This window comes from Pseudoliparis swirei, chromosome 8, assembly GCF_029220125.1.
Source record: "Pseudoliparis swirei isolate HS2019 ecotype Mariana Trench chromosome 8, NWPU_hadal_v1, whole genome shotgun sequence".
NCBI classification, from domain to species: Eukaryota; Metazoa; Chordata; class Actinopteri; order Perciformes; family Liparidae; genus Pseudoliparis; species Pseudoliparis swirei.
The window spans coordinates 14,606,867-14,624,392 of NC_079395.1; the positions used below are offsets into that span (position 1 = coordinate 14,606,867).

General features: G+C 43.1%; 1 protein-coding gene across 5 annotated transcripts in view; it reads right to left on the reverse strand.

The window, feature by feature from the left end:
* The window catches only part of LOC130197538 (ephrin type-B receptor 1-B), a 164,295-nt gene that overhangs the window by 81,984 nt on the left and 64,785 nt on the right, over positions 1-17,526 (reverse strand). For all 5 annotated transcript variants that reach the window (XR_008832488.1, XM_056420241.1, XM_056420242.1 and 2 more), the window contains exon 3: positions 11,826-12,507. Coding sequence is in view for 4 of the 5 variants with exons in the window: in XM_056420241.1 (XP_056276216.1) it covers positions 11,826-12,507 (682 nt within the window). In the remaining variant the exon portion in view is untranslated. The remainder of the gene's footprint in view (positions 1-11,825; positions 12,508-17,526) is intronic.

The following is a 17,526-nucleotide window of genomic DNA, read 5'->3' on the forward strand; positions in this document are numbered from 1 at the left end:
TGAAGAAAACTTTTTTCTCGCACGCCTCCAATGGAGAATTAAAAAAATGACTAAAGGCTTGATCCCAAACTACAACAACATACAGGACTGTCTCAGAAAATTAGAATATTGTGATAAAGTTCTTTATTTTCTGTAATGCAATTAAAAAAACAAAAATGTCATGCATTCTGGATTCATTACAAATCAACTGAAATATTGCAAGCCTTTTATTCTTTTAATATTGCTGATTATGGCTTACAGCTTAAGAAAACTCTAAAATCCTATCTCATAAAATTTTAATATTTCCTCAGACCAAGTAAAAAAAAGATTTATAACAGCTGAGTGTTTGTCAAGGCTCAGGAAACCCTTGCAGGTGTTTCGAGTTAATTAGACAATTCAAGTGATTTGTTTAATACCCTACTAGTATACTTTTTCATGATATTCTAATATTTAGAGATAGGATATTTGAGTTTTCTTAAGCTGTAAACCATAATCAGCAATATTAAAAGAATAAAAGGCTTGCAATATTTCAGTTGATTTGTAATGAATCCAGAATGCATGACATTTTTGTTTTTTTAATTGCATTACAGAAAATAAAGAACTTCATCACAATATTCTAATTTTCTGAGACAGTCCTGTATATGTTTGTCTCCCACATAACTTCTGCACTACGATCCAAATCTCATTCAGTCTCATATTCCTTTAAAACTCATGCATCTTCACCAAAACACAGTTTTCTGCAATAGTTTATTTTGAGACACGGAGCGTAATTGACATACAAAGGTTGACGTATTTCTTTAACAAGCCCTTTCTATGAGGAGAAGACCGTGTACCATGACTAGTGTATATACTCGTCCCATACACACACACACACACACACACACACACACACACACACACACACACACACACACACACACACACACACACACACACACACACACACACACACACACACACACACACACACACACACACACACACACACACACACACACACCTCCACATTGCAATCCTGCAGATCAGAAGGTACTAACACAGATCAAGGGTGTAATCTCATTTGACCCTGGAGCTAAGTAGCCCGGGGCAACAGCATTACACTTCAAAGCTTCACTCTGAGTTTGTTACACATTCCAGCTCCAAAGTCTTTTGCACTGTAATCTAGTGGAATCAAACTAAACTTCCCTATCAGCCGGCATCACAGGATATATTCTCACCTCGATTCAATAATAAATAAACTGCAAAAGGTGTGTATGTGTATATATATATATATATACACATATATATATAAATATATATATATATATAAATGAACTGCAAAAGGTGTGCATTCATGTATATATATATATATAAAATTATTATATTATTTTATATTGTCTTTTTATACTCCATCATTCTATTTTTAACAGTTCAGAGAGACCGCATATCTGTCTGTCGAATCTGCATTCCCCCTCCCTATACCACTGGGGGCAGTGTTAAGCAGGACATCCACTCAACACCCCATCACTCTTCCTCTCCATACAACAATTAGCTGCTCCTGCTGGGGCTTCTGTATGGAAGAATGGGAAGGGAGGACCAGGGCTAAGGAGGCCCCGGTCTGAGAGAGGACGGGCCCTTTTGTCTGGTCCAAGTTCTCCTCTCAAATCATTTCCACAAGGGACAGGCTTCCAATCCGGATTAAGTGCTTATAAAAATGGAGAACTGTGTGCTTTGAGACGGGGCCGGGCACAGGCGACGTGGACCAGGGTCATGAGAGCCAGTAAAAGGGCCCCTCACTCCGAGTGCTCGCTGGGGCGTTTCTGAGGGAGCAGCAGGCCTATTCACATGGCATTAGGGGTGTAAAAGCATCACATTGACTGCGCGAGTCAGGCAAGCTTAATATACATTTGACTAATACCCCTATTGTGGCCCTCCCTCTTAGACTGCTCTCCTAGCAGTATGTGAGAGAAGGAGGACAGTGGCAGAGAGGGAAATAAACAGGCAGTAAAGATGAGATCGTGAAGGAAAATGAGGGAATCGGATTTGCTGGCCCACTCATGCCGTGATGGGTGTGAAGAAGCACACACATGCACAATAATATCCCTCTAAAAAGGCTGCTGTTGGTCCTCTTCTTTGGCGTCCGGCATGACACTTACTGACACAATAAACTGAGCAAAAGTCAAGATTCGACAGAGCCGCAAAACACATAATGAGAGGCCAACCGCGGTAGCCATTAAAAATAGAAGGTCAGTTAATAGGGACGTGAGAGAGAAAGGTAGGCAGAGTTAAAGAGTGAGAGGGAGAGCGCGGCAGTGAGAGTGTATGAGCATGTGTGCCTTTGAGTCCCTATCAGTCTGTGTTTGGTTCATTCCCCAAAGGGTCTTATTATGCTCGGCGCTGGCTCCAACACAAAGGCAGCGTCTCTGTAGCTCAGCCCATCCAGCTCCCCAGAGAACATTCTAGACACAGCAAATCCATTTGTTTGTCAGACTTCTGCTCTGTACTGACTTGAACTAATCAGATATCCTTCTCTTTGAGTAGCATTCAACTGAGCAGGCTGGCCGAGCACTACAGTAACGCTGGCCCAGCACTAAGATACCATCTCTGGGCTGTAAGACGTTCTGTAATTGTAAAGACTGTGCAAAGACATCATACAACAATGTTAGAGGGCAAATTATAAAGGTATCTCTCAGTGCATCAACAGCCATTGTTATTATCTCTCTTGTTTTTTTTAGCAATTACAGATGAGCGTTGACGCGGGTAACTAAGTTGCGGGCCCTAGAATTGGTTGAGGATTAACCACAAAGAAAAAATGATCCCCAAACCCAGGAGCCCAACACAGATGAGAACTCAGGGCAGATTACATATGTTTATCTTGCATAGAATAAATTGCTTTTAAAGAATGAGAGAGACTATTGAATACAAAAGACAATGCACCAGGGATGGCAGTAAATACTTATAGGATGGTGCAATAATCCATATCCATCGAATGCATAGTGACAAAGTAGCCTCATCTCTATTCTTGGTACTAAACCATGTCTGGGAACACGGCGATTTGAAGTGAGAGCAGAGGAGAAGAAGAAGAAATAGAATACCAAAGATAAAGGCTCTCAACTTTAATAAAGCGGGTCACAACATCATTCAGGGATCACATTTCATGCGTTGCATGAATTGGGTTTCACATAATTCAGCAATGTGCAAAATATTTCCTCCTTGAGCGCAAAACATGAATTGAACCGAGTCTGTTTGATTCTGCAGATTTAATTATTGAGGACTGGAATGCCGTGTTGTGCCTGAAATAGATGTGCTAAATAACTGTATAAAATGTTGACCTTTGTGGTAATTTGAAGTTTCATCTTTCATTTTAGTTGGGTTTAGCGACTACATGTTATGTCACGGTAAAATACGACGCTCGGTGCAGCCACTCCAACAGGAGAAAGCGTCCACTTCCAACACGTACACTACCGTTCAAAAGTTTGGGGTCATCCAGACAATTTCGTGTCTTCCATGAAAACTCACTTTTATTTATCAAATGAATTGAAAATTGAATAGAAAATATAGTCAAGACATTGACAAGGTTAGAAATAATGATTAATATTTGAAGTATTAATTTTGTTCTTCAAACTTCAAGCTCAAAGGAAGGCCAGTTGTATAGCTTATATCACCAGCATAACTGTTTTCAGCTGTGCAGATATTAGTCTTCTAAGGCGATTAGCAAACACAATGTACCATTAGAACACTGGAGTGATAGTTGATGGAAATGGGCCTCTATACACCTATGGAGATATTTCATTAGAAACCAGACGTTTCCACCCAGAATAGTCATTTACCACATTAACAATGTATAGTGTGTGTTTTTGATTAATGTTATCTTTATTGAAAAAACAGTGCTTTTCTTTGAAAAATAAAGACATTTCTCAGTGACCCCAAACTTTTGAACGGTAGTGTAGGCGGCGGTCTACCTGTTGACACGGACTCTGTTGTCACTCGGCAAACAGTGGAAGCAATGATGGGTTTTATTACAAAATGCAAAAAGATTGTGTCAAAGAGGTTAGCAGGCTTGATTATACTCTATCAAACCCTCACTCACTTTGAAGATTTCATTAAAGTCGGGTTGCCCCGGCCGATGAGGATACGCTAAGCTCTCACATCGTCTGCACACTTGCATAGAAACAAACAGACACACACATGCATGTGAAGAGCCACGCAGATCTGACGACAAGTCTGGATATGCTAATTCCTGTCTTGGAGAAAAGCTGCAGCCCCCAGCCAGTGTGGGAACTCAGTAAACAAATGGAGCACAAAGCACAAAGTGCTCAAAGAGAGGATTACCAAGTCGCTCGCTTTCGCCTTTTTTTTCTTCACACTGCCCCCCAACACACAACTACACACACACACATATATATATGTATATATGAGAGAGAGAGTTGGACACACACTCCTTCTCTTCCCTATATTGCTTCCAAAATTCAATATTCACGCATTGCCCTTTCCAGTGGGCTTTTTTTTCTCCGGAAGCCCGTCATAGCAGGGGGTCCTTTGCGCGAGGAGTGACAACAAAGCCAAGATCAATACGTTGTCGCAGAGATGACCGAATTGAGTTGAGGCTCTTTCCGTCTGTCAGTCTAAAAAGAGATGTTTCCTCTATTTTCTGCACCACCACATGTCCTGACCCCGAAACGCACAGGCTGTGTTTACTGTCAGTGAAAACATTCAATTAAATGCGCACAATTACATAGCGCGATCCAGATTATGGGAGTTGCGTAATTGTCGGATAATTGTACGGTTTTGAGGTTGTGTTTGATATGACCTGCCCAGTTAGAAGGAGTCAAGTTGGTTTAGGATTTATGCATGGTGTCATAACAGATTACACATACATAATTCTTAAAGTATGTTTAATCAGGGATACTTAGGGAGCACTTAAAGGAGAACTGTAATGCTGTTTGCTTCAAGTGTGCGGCAATTATTGCCAACGTGATTAGGTTATGGAATTGGACACGCAAAGTTCAGCTTGAGTTGATGGAAAGTATGTGTGTGTGTGTGTGTGTGTATGTTCATGTGTGTGCAGGCATCCCACAAACGAGTACAAATATCGTGCAAGCGTTGACCCAAAGTCCCAAGATGTTGAGCTCTGAATTGATTTCAAGCACCCCTGCACCTGCACCTCATCAAAACAAAGCATGGAAAAGAATGCACTTTTGGCTCCCAGGGTTGGCTTATTGCAGAGCCCAATGTCTCCATGCCGACTGCATCGTATGCTGAGCAGATTCACTCAGTCCATTTACAGGAACTGTACAACCTCATCTCCCATTAAAAGCACATACTTGTGAGACTTCATAAAACAATTTCACATCAATAAATAAGACTCAGAAAAAAGACAACAGCATCATTCCTTGTTAAAATCAATTTCTCCATTAATTTGAACGTTGGTTTTGCAAGTGACTGTTATTAAATACATTGTACTCAAGAAGAGAGAGGTAAAAAAAAACAACGCTGGATATCTTAAAACAGAACTACCTGCATGAACAGACACCACTTAAATGATTTTTTTTCAATGAATGAAATTGACCCTTTAACCCACTCCAATAACAGAAAATGTGGCCACCGCCCATTTCACGGTAGCTTGGCTGACTGGTTTTCACTGCATATAATTGGCCTTCTATATTGCGACTCAATTCTAATTTGATCGTGAGTCCACACGTTCCACAATATAACCTTGACTAATCCACATATCATTCTGCTGCTGATAACCTCCAGTAGTGAAACGTGTCCCTCTCCTCAAACCAAACTGGTCTGGCTGTGTTATTAGCCCAACAGTGAATGATGATGGACAGTGATGAGGCAGAGGGGGGGTATCACCAAATGAGGGGCGATGGAGAGGTGGGTGTTTGCACTTTCTCAACTGGAGTGGGGGAGTGGGGGGGGGACTCTGTGGAGAGGCTCCCCATGTCTCCTCATTACTGACTGCCAGAGCACACTCCAGAGGGGGAAGAGGAGAGAAAAAGAGAAAAGTTGCAGTTGCGGTTTTGCAGAGGCAGAAAAGTACAAGGAGAGGGAAAAGTGAAGTTTTCTACACGCTATCCACATTCCTTTTGACGTTTTAACTTTAGGTCCAGCGTGAAGACGACACAGAGAAAGGAACTCACACTCCTCTATAGCATTATTGATGATGGCTTTTTCACATTTAATATCATAACTCAAAAAAGCATAAGAAGGAATGTGGGGGTCACGGTTGGAGTGAGGAGGTGAAGTGGAGCCCCTCGTGGAGCCGGCCCTTTGTGTTTTGCCAGCAAAGGGTGACATGGGCAAATTTAGCAGAGCCCCAGCCATCTGCTAAATGTTAGGGGTCCTTAGTCTTCCTGTTCCTCACTGGCATCAGACATCCAGTGTCCATCATTCATAGAGGAGAGGAGAGGAGATGTGAGGAGAGGAGGGAAGAGAAAGGGAGAAGAGGAGAAAAGAAGAGAAGAGGAGAGGAGACATATGGAGACATGATGGAGTCTGAAGTCGAGGAAGAGATTAAGAGAACTGAATTGGATTTGGCGATGAAGATTGGAAGAGATGTCGAGTCGAAGTGGAGCATTCCTGAAAAAGCCTTTCTGTGCAGCAGCTAAAGGAAACGCCGAGTGAGAGATGACAATGAAATGCTTCGGGGGAAAAAAAGCCCAGTGACCAAATACATGGCCTGTAAGGGACTATAGGTCAGACTCTAACCGTTAGAGAATCAGAAAAAAAAAGTGAGAGTGAAAGGGAAGAGAGAAAGAGTGAAACATAATAGGAGTAAGAGTATGTGTCGCTCCATGGGGGATAAAAGCAGCTCTATGTGTGTGTGTGTGTGTGTGTGTGTGTGTGTGTGTGTGTGGGGGGGGGGTATTCCCATTATGCGTGAACAAAATCTCTGGATACCCCTCACATTATAAGGGACAGACTCTGCTGTTGCAGTGAGAGCAATGCATCTGTGTTTGGGGTCATTTCAAATATTCTATTTGGGCCTTAAATTCAAAGAGTCTTTTGTTTGGGTCACACTCATTCACTACTGCTCTCTGCCATCCCCCTATTCAGCCTATTGAGAGCCATGGAAACGATAAGTATTTCACTCTCTGCTCTCTCTTACAGCTTTTCTTCATCACTCTCCCTCCCATTAATACATTTTTGTCTGTGTCACACATGGCCGCTCGCTGCCGTACGACTAACGGGAACAGGAAGAGTCCGACGCTTCCTTAATTGTGCTTCAAGGTGACTTGGTGGATGCTGGTGTACTCCCCAACACACGGATGCCTCTGTGAAAATAAAGTGAACTCGGTGGAACGTAAGTAGACAAGGTCAAGTGGGCTGGAATTGGCTCTAATAGTTTACCGGGCCTCTGTGGGTCCTGTCTGCCGAGTCATTTCCACTCTGATAAGAAATATAAAGAAGGAATCAAAGCCTCAGTGGAGCGGAAAACTGAAAAACCACACATTTACAGGAAATAGCTCCCAAAGCCAAACTTTAAAAAAGCTTTAAATAGATGTAGTGGTTGAATGTGTTTTGGAAATAACTTGAGATAATTATGATCCTTTTTCACTTACAATCTCCAGCTCCTATAATCTCTCTAATACAGAGAAATTAGCCAGCAGGTGTCAATGATAATAACTCTATTTGGGGTTTATAAGGTTTCAGGCTAGGGTTAATAACGCGATAAATGTGCCTGGGACACTACATTTCACATTTAAAAATGCACTCATGGAAGAACACTTTTTTTGAGCGTATGCCCAAGATGTGTGTATATGTGTGTGTCAGTGTGTGTGCGTGCTCGCGCTCCGTGATGGCAGCCATTAGACAGGAGTAAGGCAGCCATGATGAATCGGCACTTAGCCCAGGAAAGCGCACTTGCTCAATGGGCTGTGAATCTCCCGCTGCCACTGTCAGCCTGCAGAATGTTAAATAAAGTTATTTGAATATTTGTAGTATTAATGTGCCAGTGTGTCAAAAGCCCGCTGAAGCCTCACGGTGGGAGAAAATATGAGAAGAATTATACTAGGACTACCGGGCTGCTCTGGTGAGGAATTAAATACTGCGTTGGATTCCATGAGTTTTATAAAAAAGTAACCAACAGATATTATGACTAATAATATGAGTCATTATGTTTCTAAACGTCCTATTTCACCATCTGTGTACAAACTAACAGCCGATTCGCTCCCATTCCAAAGCTTTTACAATCCTCGGCCCCATCCCGGTCTCCAAGTTCATGAAGTTGAGAGGAAGATGAGCAGCTATGATCCTTGCATAGGAATGGGCCACCGAGATTTACAAACATAATTATAGAGAAGCAATAAGCTTTGAGCATGGTTAACCAATTACAAAAGAAGACAAAATATAGAAGAGGGCCTCATAAAATAAGACTGCCAGCTTTATAGACTCCAGGCAGGCATTTATCAGCTCATAAGGAAATGTCTTTCCCCCAAAGAAAAAAAGTATGAACAACTAAAAAAAGAACAAGCAGTCCAAAGTTTGGAATTGCTTTTCATAGTATGGCAAGGAGTATGGGCCACATCATTCACATGTAAGAGTTTAAATGTCAGAATAATTAGTTTACTGGGGAGTTGTAATCACTTCATATATGAGAATACAAGGAACATTACAAATGATTGTATCAGAAAAAAAGAAAGAAAAGATAACACGGAGATGGATGCGGAGCGAACAGTAATCAAGGTGATTCTATCAATCACTCAGCTGGCAACCATGACAACGACGATGAGAGGGTCCAGTGAAAAAGATCAATTCAGTCTTTCTTCAGACACTCGAGATGATCAGGACACACACACACACACACACTCAAGACGAGCTCTGCGTTGTTGTGGAGGTAGTGGGGTGCTATTTGGAGTGTCTGCTCGATTTAACAGGGAGATGATAAAATATTTAGCAGATTGATTACATCGCCAAGGGGTAGAGAGAGGGAGAAAGAGAAAAAGACGGAAAGGAATACGAAGAGAGAGAGAGAGAGAGAGGGGTACCCAAATGGCTTGTGTGGGAGCTGGGGAGCTGGTAATGAGGATGGCATGCTGGTATCATCGTTACAGAGCACAACAACGCAACATGGTCTCTCTGCCCAGCTGACAGCAGGCCACACACACACACACACACACACACACACACACATGCTACTTGTCCCTAATTAAAACATATAGATTAGAGAAAGTGCAATCAGGTAGAGGGAGGCTCACTCACTCACACACACACACTGAGATTTAGCAAACACAAACACCACCAATTGCAATTAGGGTAAATGTCTCCAAATTTCCACAAACAAGTAAATAATGATTAATGCGTCACTTAAAAAGCACCATTTGTCATCTTTCACACCATTGTTGCTTCTCACACTGGAGGGAATAAACATATCAAAACCTATGGATTTGTGGGAGATTGAAGCATTGGATATGTGAGACTGCATGTGTGTTTTGTCTTGACGTCAAAAGGCTGATTTACTTAACACTTACTAGTCTGTAGCCAGCTCGATATCAAGCAACGCTGATTATTTCACATATTCTCCAAAGCAGGTGTTGAGTAGGCGCACGTTCTATGCTTTATTGTCCCTATATTTTCAGACAATATTGTAGAACAATATCTTGTTTAGCTTTGCTCAAAACAAGCAGTTTCTTTTCATATGTATTGCCCCCTGTGCTTTAAAGCACCGCTGTGCCTCCTCATCCCGATGTTAAATCTTTCCTTCTCATGTTGCTCTCGATGAGGGAGATTATTTCACTGCCATCTCATATTCATATTGTTCCTGTTCCTGTTACTTCATCTCTAATGGGCAATTACTTCAGACCCAATGTTGAGGCCATGTTATTGCACCAACCCCCCAATTGATTGGTTGCCCGTAGTACTCAGCTTCCGCAAGCACTTTAAGGTTAGATTCCCCTGTTTAAATAATGAATTACAAGACCATGAATAGAGACTTTGTGGAAAATAAAAGGTTGAGATTGCTCTTATTGGAGGGGCCTCTCAGGAGATAAGAAGGGAACAGATGCAATACGAGTCTCCGGAGAGTATATGCTGGTTAAAAGAGGTAGAAATGGCAACATCATCTGTTTCTCTCCTAAAGTCCAACTGTTTTTCTCTCTTGTGTGTGTCCTGATGCTTAAGGTCAACCCACACAACATTTTACAGTAGTCTACTACAACTACACGCTAACAACTCCCTCAGTCAACGGGCTGCTTTTCACACCTCCCATAGTGCAGAGAGACATACTCTAACTTAACACAGCAGGAAGTCCACTCGCTGTGGGTACTGAGAGGAGGAAACAAAAGGAAATTGTGGGAATTAGTGGAAATATACATCTTTCCCTTTGTTCAAAGAGTCTTTGTTGTGCGGTGGCTACGTGGGGACTTTGTGTTTTTGTGCCCGTGTGTTTATGGTGCTCACAGCACTGCCAAAGCCTCCACTCACACTGGAGGACACCGTAGGCTTCAAGAACCGTGCTGGGAGTGTGTGATTGAGGTAATAATAGAGTGATGTAGTAATGGAGTGAAAAAATGACATTCTGTGGACAAATGGTGGAGAAAGACAGACGTGAATCATCATCGGAGTAACTTTTTAGCATTTGAAGTCAGGAGAGGTTGCACATTTGTTTAAAAACTCCTGTAACTTTGCTTTAAATATTTAAGCTCCACTCACTGCTCACATTACCTAATGTATAACGACAGTAACAACTAGGTCCAGATTTATTTAAAACAAGTTGGTCAGACAAAATGTTGCAAATGGAGTGTCTTAGATGAAGACAATAAGCTGCAGTCCCATTGGTCACATGGTCACTTGAATTAATATGAAAAGGCTTCTTTTTTTTTTAACAATGTAAAACACAGTTGTGATGAGATGAGATGGAAAAGTTAGATGTGAAATGAAAACTTACGGTAATTAGTGAGTGAGTGAGTGAGTGTGTAAGTGAGTGTGTGTGTGAGCGTGTGTGTGTTTGTTTGTTTCGGTTTGTATGTTAGTGTGTGGGTGTGTTTTGCGCAGGACACCGGGCCGTGTAAGAAGGATTCAGTTATCGCAGTCACACACAGCGTGCTTTATAGATATGTGGCACTCTCATATCTGTTTTTTGATCACAGCAGATGTGCGTCAATCAATCTTATCTGGGCTCCACACACTCTCTCTGTAACCTCCAGAGGTAGGCCAGCCAATAATGCGCCATACTGAGAGCCCCGGGCTACTCATACTATCATTAGACACCTTGAGCCAATTTTCTCTTTGTATGTGTATGTGTGTGTGTGTGTGTGTGTGTGTGTATGTGAATAACACGGTGTCGAGCGTAAAGGTGCATTAGAGGACAGACGGAATAAGAGAGAGAAAGTGACAGCTTGAACAGAAAAGCCAGATTAACCTCGTCTTCATGTGCACGCCATCATCTACTCCTTAGAACTTAGTCCTGCGCACATCATGCTGAGGCGGAATCAAACCTCTCGCCATCTGTAAAGTAGGACGCACAGAAGGCTGGCGTTCGCTATGGATTAAGAATCAATGCTAATGTGCCTTTCGAGTATGCCGGAGGTGGACGTGATCGAGGAAGAAGTACGGCGCATCATGCTCAGCAAAACGCACGACACAAAATCAATTCAAACATTCCAAAGATGCGGAAAAAACGGTGATCCAAGGTACGCTGACGCCTTGTCATGTGCCCGCCCAAAATAGGACAATTTGCCGTCACCTGTCTTCAAAGAAGGGATGTGTTCTATTATGAGAAGTCCCTCATTTCAAAAAGAGGGAGTGAATAAGGAAAAGCAAAGAATTTGAAAGCAGGGTGCTTGCAACTATCAGAGACAACACTCTCAAATACCAACTATGGGATGTTGATGACAGGGGTATGCAGTTCTCACGTGACTTACCTCGACATACGTTGCCATTGTCGGGTTCAAATCCTGCCTTGCACGTGCAGCTCCCGATAGGAACCATCCACTCGCCGTCTCCGTTGCAGTACAGCTTTATGGGCACGTCTACTTCCTCCGAGTTGGGAATGCAGATTCCTCTTGCAATTACCAGGGAGGTGCTCTCGGCCCCCGTCATAGTCTCTGGAAAGATTGCAAAGTTCTGGACCACACTTGGGCACTTCTTATAAAACACCCTCACTGACAGCAGAGACATGCAGGCGCCATAGTCCTGAAAGGCCAGGTAGAAGCCATTTTTAGACAACGGGCCAAAGCTCCGCACTTCTGTGTTGACCTTCATCAGGCGTCCGCCAAAGTCCACCTGCGAGAAGCTTTCATCCGCCGCAATGGTGTCCACCTTGAGGTAAGGCGCCTCCATCCAGAAGGCGGTGCCTTTGGTGGCGATGACGGCGTCAGTTTCATAGTAATAGAGATTAAAGGTCTCTTTGCATGAGCCAGGGACTTTGGGGATGGAGCTGCAGTCGCGCACCGTGAATCGAATCTCCACGTAGATGCGCTGCGATCCACGCCGATCAATGAAGGTGGTGAGGAGCCAGTTGTTTTGACTGGGATCGAAGACGTTACACACCTGGTAGGTCCTGATTGTGTTGAGGTTTTCGTCATAGCCACTCACCTCCTCCCACTACAGAAAGAGAAGGAAAGAGAAGAGTGCACATGGTTGATTAGTAATCCCTGGTGGTACGGATGTGGTGCTTTCTCTTTTTTTGATAGAGAATGCTAACATTGGCTGAGCCACAGAGAATTTGTACACATATCAGTAATCTCCCTAAAGCACTCTACTTCCTGGACTAATAGAAGGGAATCAGCCTGTCGAGCTGTGGGGTTTATTCAGTCATTGAGAATACACACGTCCGTCTTTTTGGGAATTCGAAACACTTGTTTAAATGCAGCAACAACAAAAATACCACGTCTTGTTCTCTAAATACGCTGTAGTATGTGTGCTGCCACTGAATAAACCCTGTGATTACTTTGGAGGCGCCGCTATTTGCAATCTATGCCGAGCTAGACCAGGCACACAGTTGATACATTAGAAAATGTAGTTTGTAACCAATTCCAGATTATGCACTTTTGAATTACAATTAGAAAGATGGGGAGCCGAGAGCCGGTGTGATGGAAAGGCATTCGCCTGCAGACCGATCTGTAATACTCTGCAGGCCATTTCTTGCAGGTGTGACCCAGAAAGTATGTTGGATGAGAATCAGAGGCTCCTTGGGGTATTAACTCACAAAATCATGATGAAAATGTGCTATTACCATTTGGCTGGAATCACTGACAATTGGAGGGAGAAATTACTGAAATAAAAAAAATATGGACCCATGGAAGCTTGCTTTCAGATAAATATGTTTTAGCTGCACAAAAGCTGGTCAGGTTGAAATTTGTAGAGACGGAAACTCTACTTTTATTCTAAATGTGATATTTTAATTTGCAAAGCTATATTAATATATAATGTCTGTTTTTGTACTTTGGAATACCGCTGGAGAGCAGACAGAGGGAAAGAAATACAAAGGCAGAATGCATGATGACAGTCACATAAAAGCCACACTGACTTGAAATTCATATGTTGTGGAGCAGCGAGTGATTTGAAACTGTTGTATTTTTACATTTTCTCCTAGATCACTTCCATTGTCTGTAATAATACAATTCGTTTTACTCCTATTTGAAGAACAGCTTTGCACACAGAGCTATTTCTCCGACCCCACCGATGATGCAAACAGCTGTAGGCCAGGAGGAGTTAATGAGGTCTACAGAGGAGTAGGTGGGCGTCCGGCTACTTCATGTTTCTTGTTAGCATAATTTTCCCGGTGCTTCCTTCTTCTTCTGACCTTTAAATCCCTAGATTCCCAATCAGACCTGTGGCAAAGTGAACACATCAACCCTCCACTCACAACCTCGACAATCGGTCCCACCGTGAAAAGGATTCTTTCCGAAATATCGTCGGGTGAGACAATAAAAAGAAAATGTGCATCGATAAACACGGGATAGTGAAAATAAACCAAAACAATGCCGATCATGTCATTATTTGGCCCGAGGAATACACGGCAATATCTGGAGGAGAAACAGGAAGTGTTGGGTCAGGGAGAGGGAGGGGGGAGACGACACGGGGAGAACGGTGACACCGCTGACATGATAAACGAGTTTACAGAAATCCGAGGTGCAAATTAAAGCCTTTTTCCACCGCTGCTCCCCCGTGGGTGCCCACTCCGCTGTACTCTGCTCACCCTCTCCTCTCCTCCCCCTCTGTTCCTTTCCCTCGTCTCTGCTCTGTAATGACCATTCATCAGCATTACAGGAGCCTGTCCCTTTCAGCACTGCCTGTTCATTAATACAGCCGGCCCTCGGCTCCTCTGCGCCCGTCTGCTCCGGTCTAGGAGGGGGTCCTCGCCGCCCCTCGTCTCGACAAATGACCACCATCTTTCACGCCAAAGAGAGGCCAGAGGCATCTCCGATAATGCCCGTCGGAAATCTGTCCGGATATTCATTGGCTCCTATGATAATGAACTGCAATGTCGTTCCTTTATTTCCTCCTCAGTCGATAGTCGGTGTCACCATTGTGTCAAAGACAATGACAACTATTACAGGTGCTTCAGTTACTTAGCAGAAATCAAAAGTTTCGCATTCCCTCCAGCGCTTTGTACTCCGCTGCTATCTACGCCTGTGTGTGGAGATCGTGTTGTTCATAATTTGATGGTTTACCGACCACATATTGATTTGCTGGCAGTTGTTTTGCTGCTGAATAGCGTGAGGCACACGGCACATTTCTGCTTCTGTAAGTCCAAAACATTGGATTACTGAGCATTTACATCGGCATGAATTCTAAAGCATTGTTGTCAATCTTCTTGTTTTTTCAGCATTGAAATGCGTGTGACACACAGGTTTAAGAAGCAAGGACACCATCCACCGAAGTAGCTACATGCCCTGCAGTCCCATCAATACTCCTGCCTGGGTTTTCCATTTCTATTTATTTGCTCTTCCTATAACATCATTTAAATCAAATCTTTCTCCAGCCCTTCTCCATGACGTCTCTCTGACCTTGCCAAAGGAGAGAGAGCAGAGAATCACCTGTCACCTTATGGATAATGGACTTCTCTGGTCCTCCCATCCATTTGCTCCATTTGCTCTTTCAAGATTAGTTTGTTAATATGACATCGTTCATCCTGCACTGTGTATATTTAGTCCATGCAATGTGGACATAAGCGCACATGTATGTTTGAGGCATGCATTATTCATATTGACTCAAGATGAACAAGGTGTTGAAGACTGGAGAGTGTGATCTCTATGTTCCCGAGGCCGCTTTTGCACTATCCCAACACGTGTTTTCCCTGCTGGAGATGCCGTTTAAGTTCAGTGGTAAGAGATAATGCTCTCTGTCAGGTAAGAAACCGCAGAGCAGTGGAAGATGTGGATTGCATCCTAGTGGAATTGAAGTAAAGAATCAAATGAATACAGTTGGTAGAGACATGAGACGGATCAGCATGACTTTTGAGAGTCTGTTGTGTGCCTCTATGAAGTCAGCTCCCATCTAAACAGTTTTTACTGTACACATTTCTGCATCACTGTCTATATTTTATCATTACCGATCCCACAAACTTTCTTGCTGATGAAAGAGCAGACAAATGTTGAAAGCCTCTTTACACAACACTTATTCCTACGCCAACCAAATGTACCCATTGGCTCCACTCTAATAGCTTTGCTTTTGCCAGGAATATAGGAGACTCTTTTCCCTGCCCCTGATTGTCAAGTGTGGCCATTGTGTGTCATTATGGCTCCACTGTTTTATGGGCAATAGCGAGGAGATGGAGGAGCTATGGATTCACGGAGCACTTAATGCTCGTTTTAATGACCAGTCACAGCTAGCTGAGCTAGAAGCTGAGCGAAAAGAGATGGCGGAGGAGAGAAAAGGAGAGAGTGATAGATAAAAGGAGAGCGCAAGGAATCAAGGAGAAGGGGGGTAATATATTCAAGCTGATGTTCCCCTTCGCACAGCCTCAGCTCACTGCCATCAAGCCATCAATACTCTGCCCACATAAAGGCCATTCATCACATTGATCTCCTGCCATTACCTTCAAAGGCTAGAATAACACAGAGCAGCTCAAATGGCCACAGTCTCGCTCTACCGTGGGACCACAGCATCCAACAGTGAGCTCACACGGGGCGGAGAGGAACCTATCAGAACATGGACGTAACACCTGTGGACCAAAATAGGACAAATGGAATAGACTAATGAGTTATTTCAAGCAGGCATGGTTGCAACAGGACAGGAGCTATCCACACCCATGCTGCACGATTCCAGTCAAGCATGATTCAGACGTAACAAAAGCTATGGAGAAGAGGTCTGGCCTGAGAGGAGTACAAAAGGTTATGAAGTCCATTAACACCACTTTCATCTCTTTTTTTGGAGAACAGGAGTTCTTCAGGAACCTTTTTCGGACCGAATATATCGTACTTGCTTTTCAACTCAAGGAACCTATACCTTCATGTAGTTCCTGAGACATAGTTCATGTCCCCAAAAAGTCTCTGAGCTGAGCATTGCTGATTAGTCAAGCGGAAGTACATGAGTGCCAGTGGTATCAATGGTGATTTTACATACTAAAGTAACCAGAAAACACTAGACAGATTGTCTCTATAAGGGAAACAAGTGTTTTTGTTTTACATTTTCTGTTTTTTCTTCCCTATTTAATTAGTGAGTTTAGTTCATGGGGCACCATTTTTTCCAGGAACTATTTGATGTAAAGAGGCCTGTAGTTGCCACAAAATGAAATTCAGGAGTAAAGTAAGAGCAATATGACTTATGCTCTGATGTACTGTAACTCTACCCTCAATCATACAAACCAGCTAAAACACTTGGCAGCCATAGATCTGGTTGTGGCTCAGGCTTAACTTCACATACCTAAAGACGGGTCTTGACTACTTTAAGCTCATAATGTAATGCTAGTGGTTGCATGATAAATAGAAGCATCTATAGGGCTGATCTTTGACCTCCAGTCATCAGTCTGATTCTCAGTGGAGTCCCACTAACCCACTGCTTTTAAAATCCATCAGCACCAGTTAATACAGCAATATACTCAGACATACTGGTCACAGAGGACAAGCAGCTCAGAGCATTTCCACATTTAAAGCTCCTCTGCCTAGAAAGGTCTACAAAATGCCATCGCAAATAGCAGATGAGCGCCCGGAAATTGTTTCTTGAGCGGCCAGCAACAGTCCCATAATTCACTGTGATGGTGGGCTTTTACAGCAGGACCAAAGGCAAGAGGTGTAGTTAACAGTGGACAGCAATGAGTGGACAGCAATGGACAAATGTAACCGCTCCACCAAAATCCTGTTCTCCACACTGTTGTCCCAGACTACGCTCTGCTAGTGCAGTTTACAACTGATTGATTTGTGCCCTTTTCAGTTAAAGCACTCAACTTTGAGCTTCGCCTTCAAAGGGACAGTCAGTAAGAGAAGTCGCTTCTTTTTTTTCTGTGTGGGATCCCCAAAGAATTGTGGGACTAGATTGCGTTTATATAGTTTTTCTGCCAACACTACTGTGGCTGGGACGAAATGGCTGGCACATTTGTGAACACTTTCTACCCAAGACTTGTCTGTTCATCTATCAATGCAGGACTAAAACATGTGGGTGGAGGCAAGCAGGAGATTG